Here is a 17,679-nt window from a genome sequence, read left to right on the forward strand (position 1 = left end):
AGTAAATTAGTTCGTTACGTGTCCAAGCCTGGTACAGTTAGTTTCAGCGAGGTTGCTGTTTATTCATTTTCAGATCGATTAAGAGAGCGAGAGAAGATTTCTTCGTGCATTCGTGTAAGAACGTTGACAATGTCACGCGCGACACGGTTTTTTTTCTTTACTTGGCGATTGCACAAAATTTCGCCAGGCATTTGCCAACTATTTATTACAGGCAATTGGCAAATTAGCGGTCACGCGTCACGGTTTTAGAATCGAACGGAAACAATGGGATCACCGATTATATTTAAATCGGCCGCCTCCTCCCGATCCTTTCTATATCATTTTCTAGAGCTCGCTAGAATTAGCACGGTCAGTCCGGATAAGGTTAACGCGGCGCTCGAGCTTTCTGGGTCTTCGTTTTTTCCTTCTTCTTTTTTCCCCTCTATCGAAATTGATCGTTCGCTTTTCACACGTGGGTGATCGCGTGGGTGAACATTTTTTTTTTTTCTAGAAACGCACGCACTGACATTTCTTTCTTCGTCGATGATAATTATCCATACAATTTTAAGACGTAATGTTATGAAATGAAACAAGTACTGTTTCAATTGTAAACGATAGTTGTACGTTATAACGTTTCTCATTTATAATGTGTACTCGTTGCAGTCGAGCTTGCGGTTCATCCTTTATTACATTATAATTATATATATTTATTTATTACGTTATAAGACCGCGAATATTTTTGAGACTTTTTATAAATATAATTAAAAAAATAGAAAATTGCTTTATCTACTACGTATATAAATATTTTACATGTTACATGTATGATAGATATTTTTGCACGTTCAAATTTCTTATGAACGTATGAAAATTCGGAGAACTCTCTGTTCATATTGCTGGAAAAATTGAATGGAAGAGAATGTTGAATCGAGCGTCGAGGATTTGTAGACTGTAAAGAAATTTCGAGACATGTTCAAATGAAGGGTTAAGGGGCACACAAAGTCACAGAGGTCTGTTATTTGATCTCGATACGTAGAATGATGCAGGACTCGCGAAAACCAGTTTGTCAACTTAATACGATGTTCGTGGTTTCGACCCATCTTAATGAACTTGTCTCTTTCCGGTGGCCACAACTAATCTTCGCCTTAAAAAGTCTCCACTTTTCCACGAATCCGTGATTCGACAGTCAATTTGCATAATGGTCAGTACGTCAGTCAGTCAGTACTGAATATTTTTTTCAAATTTCCATAAAGAAGTACTATTAAATAGACGATTCCCTTACTTCTGAAATAATTTATTCTTGAAAATCTTGAATTTTCTTGAGAAGAGTGTCTTCTGTCAGCTCTAAAATAATTTATTCAGAAATTTTCAATTTCCAAATTTAATTGGTTTATTAAAAACGAGACCACGCGCTGAGTTTCTTTTAATTCTTCTCAGCTCTAAATGAATTCCATGCTCATCTTCAAATTAATAAAATTGAATCAGATGATCTTACTGTATCTTCTATGCTGAAGAAAAGTAACTTGTGTTAAATCTCTCTCAGTTTCCAACACGAACAATTGCTCTAAAATAGAAACTGACGATTCATTCTCGAAAGTCCCGCGTAGTTTCAGTGTTCGAGAGTTCACGACTCTCGAACTCGTGTGTTACCGAAAGAGTCAGCACTCGTTCACCAAGTGTCGAATCGTGTGCAAATAAGGTCGTGGAGAGAACGAGCGACGTGGATAGGCAATTTATGAAAACGTTTTCGCGAGGAATTCACGGCGTATCGGCATTCGAGCCGAATACTGAGTGGAACGGGCATTGAAGCTAGTCTAATCTTAATATTCAAATTCTGCCGGGCGAAACGTTCGGGCTGGGTTCGACGGGGGTGGCAATGGGGTGGCAGGGACGTGCATGGGGGGGGGGGATGGTAGATGGTAAAAGTGAGCCGAGCAAGCGGAGGCCGCGCATAACCGATTCTCGAACTCATAAATTTTAAATTATGTCAAGCAAAAAGAAAGGACGCGCGCGCGCGTGCGCGCGCGGATGGGACCCGACCTCGGATAAAATAAGAGCAGAACGGGGACGACGACGGGGCTCGCCACCCCCCCCCCCCCTCCCACGTTGCTCTAGAAAAAAGCAGAAAAGCCTGGACAAGGGGCCCGAGGAACCCAAATCAGGGCCCCTGAGGATTATTAAGCAGGCCGGATTTTTCGTGAAACAATATTTTGAATAAACGTGTTCTATTATACGATGGTCATGATTCATAAAATCAGCCTTAAAAAACACGAAATACTTGCTACGCTTTATATGTTTTTATGTATGTCAGTTATGAATCATATTTCACGAACATTGAAATTCATGTTGTAATTAAACAAGAAGATCTTTAATTTCAATCGAGGACCATCGTCACAATCAATCAATATACATTGTCAAATTTTATTATTCAGTGTCATGAACGTAAAATAGAGATTCCAGTTCTCTTGATATTCTTTCGCCGCTCAGTATCTTTCACTTAAATTCCACGAAGCTCATAAAGCTTCAAGAGATTGAAGTGTATGGTAATTTGTTGCGAATGAGGTAGAATTTATAATCGATATCCATACAACACGAAATGAACGTGATCCGCTGTTTTCTCATCGGCGTGGACGGCTGCTGTGACCTTGCTGTGCAGGCAAAACGCAGCCGGCGGGCGTGGACAGAAAGGGGGTTAAGGAAAAAGGGGGTAGGATCTCGTTAGACCGAAAAATTCCACGGGGCCCGATTTGAATATCGCATAATGTCGAATTAATGCCGGAAATTCGACTCGGTGGGGGCCCTTGCGACGTAAGGTTTAATGGGTGGGGGGAGAGGGTTCTGAAATTCCGTGGCGACCCCCATAAAGCTGTTTCGCGTATGGAAAACGTGCCACGACAATAAGTCTCCCTTCTTTTCTCTCTGTGCCTCTCTCTTTCTTTCATCTGCACCTTTTGCCAAACAATATGACACTCTCGAAATGAATTTAAAACGCAGAAACCCTAACCTTCCAGGCGCGAGAATCGTTCTTCTACTTATTCCCTCCGGCGAGATAAGTTGTAATGTGAAACGACCATATTCCGCGTACGATTGTTGGAAATATTCCAATCAATGAGATTGCTGGCTAAATGAATTTACTTTCGTTGATGTATCTGTAACAAATTACTGTCACAAGTGGTAACTGTACTACGGATTTTTATGTATTTATGAGCATTTTAAAGACGTGAAAATATACAAGAAACGTAACTGCGTATGAAGTACTTAAAGTGCAACGACATAAGAATTTCCCCTTTCAAATTTCCTTTTCCAAATTTTATTAAACATAAAATCCGTATAGCAATAACAATTCCAGACTTCAGACTTTTCATCATCCAAATGATCCGCTGCACGTCTTAATAAACACCTCGGTGACTCGGAGTCTCCTCCAATAATTAACCAAAAATCGTTTCACTCTCGAAATTTAATAACGCGTATCGAGCGGGCAGCAGCGAACCCTCCGAAACGAGGGGGAGGACAGAGGTTGCGTTTCCCGGTGCCGCGGCACCTCTTTGTTCATGGCCGTTTCATTTTTCGAGTACGGCGGATAATTAATCTTGGGTGGGCATAAAAGGGTTTTCGGGTTCGGTCGCGAGAAAAAATGAGCGCAGCTCTGGCTTCGACCGTGGCCAGTTGTTCGCTGCCCCTTCTTTTTCTCTCTCTCTCTCTCTCTCTCTCTCTCTCTCTCTCTCTCTCTCCCTCTTCACTCTCCACCCCACTCACCCCTCTGTGCCCCCTGAGCTACGTGGTGTCTTTCCGTCTTTATATTTCTCTCCTCTCTTCTATCTCTCCGCCGCTGATCCTGGTGGACGTTCGCCTCCCACACACGGGCGCGGTTTCGTGAACACACCGCGGGATTCTAAACCGGCGTATCTCTGTTCTCCGGTGCCCCCACCCAATTTCCTCCATCGTTTCTCCCGTGTACCGCGGGCTCGAGCATTATTCAGATAACGTACTTTAAAAGTGATGAATTGAATGATATATTATCTTATTATAGATGGGTGTTGTTCGAAATTGGACTCGGGCATTGTTTGAATTATACGTTTGAAATATTCGAGTTAAATCACTTCGTTGTTAAATAATTACATCAGTTCGCTTACATCGGTTATGTAAATTTCTATTTCTCAAGTAGTTTCTTAGTCTGTTATTGTTAAATTCGGTTGTATGAACGTCCGAGAATGAACGAATCTACCACTAGACATTAACATTACATACAAAAATTAACTCGTAACTTATTCGCGAATGGCTTGATTTGATAATAATTTCACTTTGATCAAGATACTGTTACTTCTCTCGCGTATAGTTTCGAAAGAAATGAAATCGAGAAATTGGTGGAAATGATTCGTCATTTCAAATCATGTATATTGTTTTTCATCTTTATTTCGAATAAAATTTGCCCAAGCACGGCTCGGGCTGTTGCCTTGTCCGCTAGCCCCGCTCGCCTTCCACCCGGGTGTTTTTTTCAGAATTTGAGTCAATAAAAAATCGCCTGGAACAAAGGAACGAACGGCCGCCAATTTCTCACAGGATAATGTCCGGGGCCCCATCCGTGGCCCGGCGGAACGCTAATCACGGCCGGGCATCTTGACTTCTGTTAGGTGTTAAAAATGGGCCCCGCGGGGCCCTTCGGTCTTTATCTTGCCCTCCAGCTCTCTCTCTCTCTCTCTCTCCCCCTTTTCTCTTCGTTTCTTACCTTCGCGCATTCTATCCGCTCCCCTTGAAACGCAACATTCGTCTCTTTCCTTCTATTCGTTCTCCTCTTAGTCTTCTCCCTTTTATCCATCGTCTCTGACGTGTCTTCTAACTTCTCTCAGGAAGGAGGAAGAAAGAGTTAGGGTCAAATATTAAAATTTGGGAAACGTTACACCGGAGCCAAGCGATGAATCCTCGTTTTTCGTAAGGGCCGTGCGGAGGCCCGAGCGCTTAAAAAATTACGCAGATGGCTCATTAATTCGAACGCACGTTCGCTCCCCGTGGCGATTTTTCTGCGAGAGAGCGGCGCGAGATCGGCATCGCGCGAAACCGAGAACCTCGTGGCTCTGTTTTCTCGGTGGTGGTTGAATTTCTCACTGGGGGGATGGAGTTTCTAGTATTTAGTCGTCCGATGAGTCGCGATAATTCGCTAAATTTCGTTGTGGGCAATTTTTTCTTTTTTTTTAATAATAATACTTTCGTCTTTTTGACTTTCGTTCAATATAACAATTTTATCTACGAATGTCGAAATTAAAAATACACAAACACGAAAAATGAAAAAAAGAATTGCCAACATCGATCGACTGAAGAAAGACTTTAATTGCTTTAAGTCGAAATTTCATTAATTCCATCTGCGACAAAACTTTGTCGAAAATTCCGTCCGTTTCGTCTGCCTCGACGTTTGATGGATTTTCCCAGTTTCTCCACTGAGGAAGATCAGAACACGAAGATGGAGCATGACTTGAAATAGCGCGCGGAGAAGTTGTAGAACGCCTTAATGGACGGTTCATTTGTAGGCGAAAGCCGAGGGGGATATAATCCAATAATTTCGCGGCTAGGAAAAATGAAAATCGATTCGAGGTGGCTGGCAACCGACACCTGTTGAGGGTTCAAGGTCGCGCGATAAAAGACTCGATCCATCAAAGAGTTACACACGAGGGCCGCGAGGATCGCGATGGAAAAGTCCGACTCGGACGAATCTCCTTCATAAATCGTCGATTCTCCATCGGCTCGTCATCGCCGACGACGATATATCGACCGAGGCGAATCGAGCTGCCGTCATTAAAGCCCTCTCACAGCCGGTTCTCCTCCTCGCGCCGTGTCTCGAAAACTTGCAGCTTGAAGGCGTTCGAAATTTTTAAAAAATCTCCCACCACGTCGGAAAAAAATGTATCTCTATCTATTTTTCAACGCATCAAAGAAATTCAGAATATGTTTTTGTGTTCAACTATTATTGGATAGATTTGTCGTACACGTATCAAAGTAATTTAATAAAATGTTTTAGAAGCCACGTTTAAATTATTTAATAATTTTAGTGCAAAATCATTCGGAAATTGTATGATTCTCTGTATTTGATCGTAAAGATAAATTCGTGTAATTGTATGTTCGAATGTGATTGTATTTAAAATGAAGCAATACAATACAAAAGAGGCAGAATAATAAGAAAAATTTAGAAAAGCAAGAACAATATACTTTAATATATTTTTCATCTGCTCCAGCACAGAATTAAAATTGAAAATTAAAAATTAAAGGCGCATAAAAATAAATAACTCACCAACAACAATCGTAATAATTATGTCATTCTTTTGATATGCAACTCTTGTCTCTCAAGAAGAACTTAAAAAAAAAAAAAAGGAAAATCAAAAATCCTAAATCGTCAAGCGAATAATTCCAAGAGAAAGTTGAGAAAACTGAAACCATCAAATCCATCGTTCTCGCTGCTTGTCTCTCTATGGAAAAATTGAACGAAAACGGAGAGGTGAACGCGATATCAGCTCACGAGAGAACGTACGGAAAGGGTGAACGAACGTGAGCGTAATAAAGCGTGTGAACAGTAAATCGAAGACTCTCCGTGGGAAGTGGAGACTTCTCCAACACAACGTGGCGACGTGCACAGTCCTGTTGTATGTGGACGAGCCGAGTCGATCGCGAAATCCGTGCCGCGCGATTTCCACGTATGCACGTTAGGCATGCGTAACGCGAGGAACACTATAAACGCTCGCGTGTTTCATTACACGACGATACGCACGAAATTCGATTCTAATGGGAAACAAGAAAGCCGAGAGGACTCGTAATCCGACGTCCCGGCGCGTTTCAAATACCTAAATCACGAATAACGACGACGATTCCTCGTAAAACGGAGTGGCTCTGGGCCCCGACAGAGATCGCCCCGGACTTATCGCTAATTGCGATATTAACCGCGCCGGGCAACGATCGTTTTCCGCGCGAGTCATCGACGCGCGGACGATTTCACGCGTTCCTGGAATGCGTCGCATAAAATTCCACGACCCTGTTTATCGGTCCTCTCGCGTCCTCTCCTCCTTTTCCTTCCTGCTCGCTCCTCCCGAGACACGCAAAAGTCGCGGCTCGGGAGGGATATAACACGCACTTGGTATCTTGGCGATCTAACAAGTGGAAGTATCGACGCGATTGAGACATTTTTGGCCGTCTGACCGACGAAACTGACCGATTCCGGGAAAAATATCGATGGTCTGGTTTGTATTTTGAGAATTGGGAACTGTCGGCGTGAAATGCGTGTCGTTGAACCGAGAGAGAGAGAGAGTGTGAAAAGATGCAGTGAGACGATATATTTGAAAGCTTGGTGTTGCTCTTAAATTTGGGTAGAAATTGCAAAGTTTATAATTATCGATATTTTTGAGAACTCATAATTCAAATGAAAAAAAAAAAAAAAAAGAGATGAATGATGTAGAAATTCTGAAACATTTTCTTTTTCATTCATTTTATTCTGCGTTCATAAAAGTAATCTCAATCTTGAAATTCCACTAATGTTTCGTTGATATTTCGTTAGCAATTGCATTGGTGAAATTGAAAATCAGTCTGTGAATGAACTTATAAAATATTTAATAAAAAAATTATTACAAGGGATGAATAGTAATCCTAAACACATTCCAGCGTTACTATTAAACATTTATTAATAAAATAAATAAATTTACTATTCAAATGCTTCTACAACTTTCGTTAAATTTTGTAACTTCTATATACATTCTCTTATACTATATTATTTTACCAATAAAGCCATGATAATTTTACCAACGCTAATAAAATTCTACGATATTTCAACGCAACATGTTCTTACAAAGAGCTATATAAGATATAATACAAGAAGGGATATAGAAAATATTAAAGAAAGAATCGTTAGATTCTGAAGAAGAGGCCTGTACCAATATTTTACCAAGTCGCTGCTGCTAGATTAACACAGATAGGTATCCGTATACTACCGACATATTAACCGATAATCGCGAATTTCTGAAAATTTTCTCTCACGCTGCTATCCGAGAGTTTCCCTATAAAAGAAAAATCACAAAAATACCCAAAGTCCCTCGCGACGATGCTCGACGATGGTACCCAGGAACGATTACTCAGATTTCTCAGCGAAAGGAGTGTCTCGTGTCTCGGTTTTCCATTCCCCTGTTACGAAAGAAGAAAAAAAGAAAAAAAAAAAAAAAAGAAAAGAAAAGAAAACGAGAATGAAAAAAGAAGGAACGATGATCCCTTTTCATCCCCATCCTGTGCGTGTCCCGTTTTTCGACCCCTTTTCCGGAAGAGAGGAACTTGACGGTAGTGAGAAAAGAGAAGGAAGTAGGAGAAAGGTTCAGGGCTCGCAACCCCGTCGGGTCACCGGGTGAATACCGTTTTACCGACTATTAACTCACTTTTACCCTGTTTTCTTACCCCCCTGCGCCTCTCGGAGCGCGACAGAGGCCGAGAAAGAGACAGGGAGGGAAGAGAACGAGGGAGAGATTCCAGGGGTGAGAGATTGCTGCGTGTTTTTCTTCCCCCTTCCGAGGTTCCTTGCGTAATCTCTCCTCGTTTTTTTTTTTTTTTTTCTTTCTCCTTCCCGTCTGAGGTTCACCTCCCCTCTGTCTTTTATTTTATTTCACCTTTTTTTCCTCCGTTTCTTTCTTTTTTTTTTCTCCCCTTACTTGGATTCTTTTCCGGGTTACTGGCGGACGTACGCGCGTGTGCAGGTAGCTGTAGCTACCTGCGAGCTCGTGGAGTGGAGGGAAAAAAAAAAGAAAAAAAAAACGCGAGTTTTTGGAGGCCACGGTCGATTTAACCCCTGAGAAAAATCGCGCGACCCTCGGACGTGTCGATCCCCGGGGGTTAACCGATTTCTCTATGCCGGATTCGGAAATCGGAGAGCCAGATTCTCGTTTAAAGGCTTAAGTATCTCGTAAAAATGGGTCCACATGATACGGAAGATTTTTCGTGATTTTTTTTTTTTTTTTTCTTCTTCTCCTCCGTGCATCGGGTCGAATGTCATCGCCACGGTTGTTCGTTCCGCGTTTGTTGTAGAGGGATGTTTCGATTCGAGGAGTTAGGCTTCGATACCGTGAAATTATTGAAATTAATATTCGATAGACACCTCTAATCAGAGAATATATAGTCAAATATTTTTCAAATATTGTACAGGCCATGCAAGAATCGATTTTAAACGGTGTATCTTGTGACATGTTTTAAAACTGTTTCTTCTTATGTACAAGATCAAACGAATAATTTCTAGACAATGCAACAACAGGTATGTAATAAAATACTGTAAATATAGTGAAACAAATTCATACAAAAAAATAATTACACATTTCATTTCAATTTTTATTTCACATTCTGTTAAACTGCCTGTTGATATCTTCCGTCTTGAAAGTCGTCGTACACGCGCAATAAAACTCACAAACTATCGTACAGTGTAGAAGCATGTTTCTTCCTTCAAGCGTATATGAGACGTTTTAATTTATGAATCTTCTTCCTAGCTGGTTAACTGCGTCAATTATTTTCTCGGACGTTCCGATATCACCACCACCCTTCAACCCCCTTTGTCATTTTTCTGCGCCGTTCTATTTCCTCTTTTCTTTTTTCCCCCCTTCTCCCTCTCGCTTGATTTTTATCAATCGGCCGACCAAGACGATGTGGAGCAAAGATGAAAGGGAGAACGTCGCGAATGGAAAAGAAACACAGGATCCCCGCGGTGCAGCCTCCTCTTCGGGTTGGACCTTAAAAATCGAGTCAATTTAAGGATCCGGCTCGGGATACAAGCATAACGCGAAGGTGCATGCGATCCTTCACAAGTATCCCCTCGTAGAAATCCATTTACCGTTGAAACGTGTACGAAATCATTTCATGTCGCTCCTTTTTTATCGCCTACAACTGCAACGTACACCTTGTATCTCTCTTTCCCTTTCTTCCTTTTCTTTCCCTTTCCTGAGATCCAAATATTAATAAGTAGCGCGTTTTTGTTTGATCATTAAAAATTCCACGATCCTTGACCCATTAAAGACCAACGATACTGGTACTTTAATTTCTTTAGAATTTATAAAATTTAAGTCGAATTTAAGTGGCGAAATATTCACGGGATAGATTCATACGATTCATAGGAAATTTTTAAGTGCAAAACTGTACAATTATGTAAAACAACATTCTATCTAGTGGTTTGTATTTTTTTAAATTGTGAATTTGCACGAAAACTTTTCGTATAAATTTGTATGTTACGAGTTTATGATCAGTATAGTAATACAGTAAACCGTTTAAAATTTTCATAAACGTAACTAAAGAAGTGCAGAACCAAAATAGAAAATTACTTTATCTAGTGTAATCAATAATAAGCTTGCTCTTATCATTTATTTGATTTAAAAAAAAAAAAAAAAAAGAGACTTCCAGAACACCGCTTCTCTCGTTTAAAAAAGCGAAATAGCAATCCAACAGGACCCTAAAAATAATGTTCCAGAAGTATTTTCCCACACGTCCGCGCCGGTCGTCTCCTAAATTATCTCGGAGAATAGTCATTTTTCATCGACGTCGACGACGGAGCTGCATATCCGCCTCGTTAAACGACGACTCGGTAGTAGGATCGTCCCGCGGTGAAAATGGTAGAAAAAGGAAAATCTCTACACTCGTAGATATGAAAAGGATCGAAGGAAGGGATATACGAAGCTTAAGGGGTTGCGTAATTTCGATAGACGTCATCGAATCGAGCAGAGGGGGGCCTCAGGCAATTTTAAAGCCCCTTTTCAGAAATTTCGAGTCTCCTCGAGTCTCTTTCCTCCTTTTTTTTTTTCTTTTCTCTTTTTCCCCCCTTTCACCTGGTTCACCTCCTTGCACGTTTCGCGGCCACGAAATCGACTGGCCAGGTCGAAAGCTGCAGGTAGAAATTTTCTAGATTTAGTTTGATGTTCTCATGGATATCTCCTCCTCTCCGATGCGAATAAATCCTGTTGCATCTACCTGAGTCGAGCAGACTTCTCGCACCCGGCGCGGCATTAAACGCTGCCCTAACTCCTTCTGTCGATTTAAACCCTCCTCGGGATGCGCTCTTTCTCGTTTGTCTTCTCTTTGGAGAAAAATGAGGCATCAGTCAGCTGCGTTTTGCCAACTGGTCTTGCCAGCAGTTGAGAATTTCTAAAGAGGTTCATTGTCTGAACTGAGGGAATTTAATCGGTTTTAATCGACGATGGAAATAGATGTGTGATCTTAAATTCTTAGTTTAACTTGGTATTGTTGTTGTATTTGGATCAGTATGTTTCGTTTGAGAATTTTATTACTTTACTCGCAGTGCTGTACAACAAATCTTTAAAACAATTTTCGTTGAAACGTGTAGAAATCGTATGTGTATTGATCGGATTTATTTGAATTGTACTTTCTATAATCTAAAATTAAATTCTATAAAAATTAAATTCTATAGAACTTTTAACTTTTATAAAAATTGAATTCTATGGAACTCTTTAAAAATATCATTGGGTTAAGATATAAATTATAGGAAGAACTAGTCAATGTTCCTTTTAGTATTATTCGTTCTTTACAGACTTTTCAATGTTGGCATTAATTAAATAATCAAATATTATTTTATTGTACAATTATACGGTTTCATTATTTTAATGAATAATTTCATTTATTTGTACTAACATCAAATCGTATATGCGATACAACGATATAAGTGGATATTAAAATAGAATAATCACAAATTTTTGAAAGGTGAATTGAAGTTATATTACCAACTATAACATTCCTTATCAAACACTGAATACGTAAACTCATTGATCAACTAATGGTCATTAAAATCATACGTGTGCTACTAATAAAATAAATTATATACCAATACAAGATTCGACAAATAAGAAAACAATATATGAAACAAAATTTTAATAACAAAAAGAAAAAAAGCAACGAAAAATTCTTCAGACATAGAATTTCACGAATAAAGTGGAAAATAAGAATTTAAATGAGCGAAAGAACTAAGAGAAATTAATTTCAAAATTACGAAAAGAAAAATATCTCGATGAATGCCATAAAACTGTCGTTTAGACGTAATTTGAAAGTATCTGGAGGGGTATGAAAATCGGGGGCTTAGGGAATCAGCAGATGTACCTGCTCCCGCAGTCGATTGCGGCTTTTTCAGTATCGAGACGTCTCAATTTCACGACTCTCGGCCTTCACCGGCAAAAACTTCCCCTCAGTCACTTTTTTACCACCACGAAGTCGTCGCGTTTCTATTCGTTGATCCGTATTCCGGCTTTCGACCAATCCAGAGCCCAGTTCCCCACCTTGCCTTTCCGAAATCTCGGAAAATTCAACTCGCCCTTGCCAGTCTCCTCGAAGTGTCATCGAAAGCAGGTCGAAGAACCAATGTCTGATAGCTGAAAGAAGAACGTTTGGATCTCCATGGAATATCTTCTAGAAATTTGTTCAATCCGATTCGATCGCGTTCTTTCGGTTCATTTCTGAACTTGCCCTGTTAAAAAATTTCCCAAGTTGAAGGAAAGTGTTATCCATGATTTTTCTTTGAAATTCGAAAATTTCTTTTCGAAAGATTGTCTCAAGGATTGGAGGAGTTTTTTCTTGAACTGAATAATTAGAATAATTTGTTTCTTGTTTCGTTGATGAACATGTTTCTATCTATTTTCAAAGAAGTCTTCGAAGTAAGGTTAACTAATCGAGGAGCAAAATTCCTTGAACAAATAAACTTCTGAATAAATAACCTCATTCATTATTATTTTTCCAAATAAAATTAAACTTTCGTCGCAAATTGTCGTAACAGAATTGTCACAATTAAAATTAACTTTCTCTTAACTTCTTCGTAATTAATCAATCCCCGTTTCCCTCGAGCTCTCATTTAATTCGAAATTTAAACTAACGAAATGACGTCTGTTTTTGTTGCAGGGAAAGTGAAAGTGAAAGAAGAGAAGGATGCATCGTCAATGGCGCCGGGAAGTCCACCGACGCCTCCGCACACCCCTCAAAGTCCACCGCGACACAATCCACCCCCGAGTAACCTGTCACAGTCCTGTCAGACCTCGAACGCCAATTCTCCGAACCTTCAACAGCAGCAGCAGCAACAGCATCAGCAGCAGCATCATCATCAGCATCAGCATCAGCATCAGCAACAACAACAACAGCATCAAGAATCAAATCAGCAACAGCAACAGCAGCAACAATCGCTTCACACGGTGGCAAATACACCGTTAAGCCAGATTTTAGTGCAAAATCCGGCGCTTGCTCAATTATTGCAACAGAATCCAGCGATTTTGTCGCAGAATCCACAATTGGCGCAGTTGTTGCAGCAAAACCTTCAAGTTCAGATCGGCAGCGTGCTTTTCCAGAACGTGAGGAGGGAGGAACCTGAAGAGTCGAGGGTGAGTCAGTCGAACAAATTAATTAGACGAGGGTCCCTTTCATCTCCCGCGGAGCGTTTCGGTGTGTTTGTCCCTCCCCCAAATGCTTCTCTCTCGCCATCGCGCGACGGAAATGGATTGTTTCGTTTCCTCTTTCCTCCTTTTCCTTTGCGGCGTCGTGCGTTGCTCGTTGTCGCCTCGCGGACACTTTCAGGGTGGAATTTTTTTCTTTTTTTTTTTTTTTTGGCGGATGGAATCTTTTCGATTTCCTTTTTTAAAAGCGGCGGAAATTGGGAGGATTGATTTTTCAATTCGGTATCTTTAGTTTTCTTTTTTTTTTATTTTTCCTTTTTTAGTGAATGGAGTCTTTGAAGCTTCCCTTAAAATTTTACGAGTAGCGAAATTATTTTTTAAATTTAGTATGCTTATATCTGCGAACAAAATGGAAATGTTTTTTTGTTGCTGAGATTTCACGGAAACTGTTTTAAATTTAATTTTCTTTTATTCCTTTTTTCTTAAAGAATACTTCCATAGAATCTTCTAAATTTCCTTTGAAACTTGATAGAATTTCAAAAAAGTATTTTATATTGTCATAGCGTGTTTGTTAAATTTCCAAGAGGAAACACGATAAATTCTAAACTTAAGTATTAAATTTCTGAAAGGAAATAATAACAAGATCAGAATATTCGTCGAATTCCTACGATAAAGGAATCTTTCATTCGCTCGACACCACGCAACTCTAATTGCAACTAGAAATAAACGCGATGCACTAAAGATCGAGAAAACAATAGAACGAGAACCGATTATTTTTATCGTTGTACTACGCTCGGTATAAATCCGCGAGGAATCTAGATTAAATTTCGTTTGATGTTATTCGTGACACGCCGCTGTGAACCGGGCTTAAACTCGTGACTCGTAAGACGTAGATCGATTATAGCAGAGCCTCGTGGACGCGGAGGCACCAGGTTCGTTGATGATGACGTGACACCGAATTGTCAACATGCCGCGAGCATCTGCTACAGCGGTTTGGATATCGTTCAACTTGTTTCCACTTTAATGACCAACGCCAACATCCCATGCACGCCGTGCCAATTATATGAAAATAATTATCTCGATTTATTGGCGACCCCGGTGACGCAACCGAGATAACTAATTCACTGTGAAATCTTGTTCGCGGTTTTAAAAGCTTTCCTTAATTGACTCGACCACGTTGATTGCCGTTTCCCTCGTGAACCAAATCTCTCTACTAATTCATTCCGGCGTCGGGCAAACTTCATTTGAAATAACAATTTCAGGCGAAGGATCGTTATCGCCGGTTTGTTACTTTTGTTTTGAGAAATAAAAATGGCTCGGGTTCTGTGAGATAGGTCATGTGCAACTGACTTTTCTCTTTTATTGTTGAGTTAAATTCGTCGAAGTTGGATATTATTCGTAGAAATAATCGATATAAAATACGAAATGAAATGAGAAATTATTTCATTTAGCCAAATTAATAAAGCCAGATAATTGAATAATTTATAGAAAAATCATTTGATTAGACGATGATTAGACTGTGGATCTTTTGAAAATATAATGTAAAAAATAGAATTTTAATACAATGTTGTATGTCGTAATAAGTACATACAGTAGACATTTTTTCGTAACATATTCTTTTAATTTTGTACTTCAAAATTAATTATAAACGCATCAAAATCTACAGTCTAAAGACAATCGTTTTATATCAATCAATAATTGTTCTACAAGTATTTCATTCGAATTTATTCTATCCGAGCCTGATTTATTTCCTTTGTAATTTGTGGTAATCGATCATTTCACCTAGTCTCGACAGATTTCTCTTTCTTCTTTCAAAGACGCAAAATTCAGAAATATTAAAAAAAAAAAGACAGAGGAAAAGAATTCGTGATGTAGATATCGAGTTGCAGTCGAGTTTTTATTTTTTTACAATGTTTCTCGCGTAGAAAATTTTCGCTGCGTTCGCAATACAAAACTAGTTAGTCGCGGTTCGTTGTTCCGTGAAATTGAACTACATCCAAGAATAACATGTAACAGCGTGCTGCATTGATGACTCGATGATGTATGTAGAGTTGACTCCGCGCGAAATCGTTTCCATCGTTAGCTTAGCGTTCTCGTTTCTTCTCTCCAACCACCTTCAATGGAAATCGAAATGGTTCCATGGAGAAATGATTCGCGTTTTACCGTCATATTTTAGATCTGGTTATGAGGAAACTCTTCCTGGATTAAATTCGATCTGTACCAGCACCGTGTATAAATCTGTCATCTATCAAAACGTTTTACTGTTACGAGTGGATATATAAAGATTCTTGCTGTTGTGTTCGATTTTTCTTTTCCCATTATTTTCGAAGAAGTTGTGTTCTGCAGAATTATTTCAACCGCTTCAGAAGTGATCAAATTCATTTTATTTTATAATGCACGATGTTCTCAATTTTGTTAGCCAAAATTAATATTCGGTACTTATTTCTGTCATGATATTTATTATTGTTATTTATTGATATTTATATTATTTATTTATTTACTACAGAGAGATGGTATAAACTGCAATTCATTTCAAGATAAATTTTTAGAAAATAATACTTGTAACTTTCATTCTTCTTTACATTTTCGTTAACGGAGTTGATCAGTTGATAAAAATTGCTAAATCAAGAAAAGATTATGAACGACTACGTACATTATTGTATAACATTTTGGTGAGTTTAAAGTCAAATGAAACGAACGAAGAAAGCGTTGTAGTGGAAAATATTATATGGACGAAAAAAAAAGCGACAGAAGTTTCATTGGATGACAGCCGGTGAATCATTCGTATTTGATGCCTCGTAAAAGTCGCTGGTATTCCAGCGGGAAACGCGTAGCTACGCTAGAATAATTCAGGGGTTCCTGGAACCACGAACCAACCAATCATAATTTGTCCCTCGATATACATATTGCCGTAATCTCCGAGAGTCCCTGATTCTTGACCTTAATTCGTTCAGACGTGTTCCCATAAAATAATCGAGAGAGAGAGAGAGAGAGAGAGAGAGAGAGAGAGAAAGAGAGAACAATGATTCCTCTCCCCTCGATTCACATTGCGCATACGTATGTGTGTAGAATCGCTTGGAAACGCTTGGAAAAAAAAAAAAAAGAAGCAATTCGATTTCATCTGACGATAAAGCTACACATTGCACTGGTTCAAAGCAATATTGACACATACTTTGTATATATCTTATCTTTTATATATGTGTATAGTATTTTTGTTATAAATTCTATTTAATATCCTTCGATGAGGGTAATTCAGTTTTTTTTTTTTTTTTTTTTTTTTAATGTTTATATTAAATTTTTTTTTTTTTTTCTTTTGAAGTGTATATTCAATATTTTATTTTTCAACTCAATCTTAAAAGAAAAGAAGATACCCTAAATTTGATATTTCTTGTCCTGATTTGCACGAAGAAAACTTCAAAGGGGAAAAACATTTAAAAGTAGATAAAGTTTTGTAATTATTAAATGAAAAGTTCCAATGTTTTCAATATATATAAATGTGTCTTTCGACTTTGTATTTCAATTTCTTTTTTATATGAAAATGGTAGAATTATTTAGTGAAGGGAAAGAAATTGAAGAAACATATTGTTTGGTCATTATTTCTTTGACTGTGAAATTTTCGTTATCCTTTACACCACATCATTGAGTGTGTTGCAAAAGAATATACAATATTTGTTTATTGAACAAGCACTTAGTATTAATTCAATAAACGTTATTTCTCGTGCATCCACCGTACGTTCTTTATAAAATTCGAACAAAATTCTCAGTTTATCTTATCGCGTGTAGGCTGCTAACGATCGCTTGGAAATTGATCGACGATGGAAGGAACTTCGTTTCAAACGCGCGTGAATTTTGCATTTCCACAATGACTAATAAAACGTCTGACGTATGAAATTGTTCATATTGTCAAGTAGAAAAAAAAAAGAAGAAGGAGACGCATCAATGGTTCGGTTTGGTCGGAGAACGAATTACGTCAGACAGCGAGGAATTAACTTTCTAAAAGAACAATTAACATTCTGCGCCATCCTTCCGACACACCCTACGTACATTCGATATACATATAGAAGTTTCATATAGTAAGCGTTATTCCAGTAAGTTGGAATGGGTTGCAGAATATCTCTGAGGAACCTTCGCGCATATATGTGAACAAAAATTCGTACCACACCTTGAATATATTGAATGGGGAATGCTAGTAATAAGAAACATTGTGTTTTATCCAACGATAAAAATTAATGTGGGAACAGTGCGGAGGATGTGGATAAAATTGAAGGTTTGGCAGATATACAATATATACTTTTATTTATTTTAATATTCTTAATATATACAA

At 38.8% G+C, this 17,679-nt stretch overlaps 1 protein-coding gene across 5 annotated transcripts in view; it reads left to right on the forward strand.

Annotated features, from left to right (window-relative positions):
• The window catches only part of LOC122535037 (zinc finger protein castor homolog 1-like), a 142,790-nt gene that overhangs the window by 81,194 nt on the left and 43,917 nt on the right, over positions 1 to 17,679 (forward strand). For all 5 annotated transcript variants that reach the window (XM_043666198.1, XM_043666197.1, XM_043666196.1 and 2 more), the window contains one exon: positions 12,871 to 13,343. In XM_043666198.1, the coding sequence (XP_043522133.1) occupies positions 12,871 to 13,343 (473 nt within the window). The remainder of the gene's footprint in view (positions 1 to 12,870; positions 13,344 to 17,679) is intronic.

Source organism: Frieseomelitta varia, unplaced genomic scaffold, assembly GCF_011392965.1.
Source record: "Frieseomelitta varia isolate USP_RPSP 00005682 unplaced genomic scaffold, Fvar_1.2 scaffold_665, whole genome shotgun sequence".
NCBI lineage: Eukaryota > Metazoa > Arthropoda > Insecta > Hymenoptera > Apidae > Frieseomelitta > Frieseomelitta varia.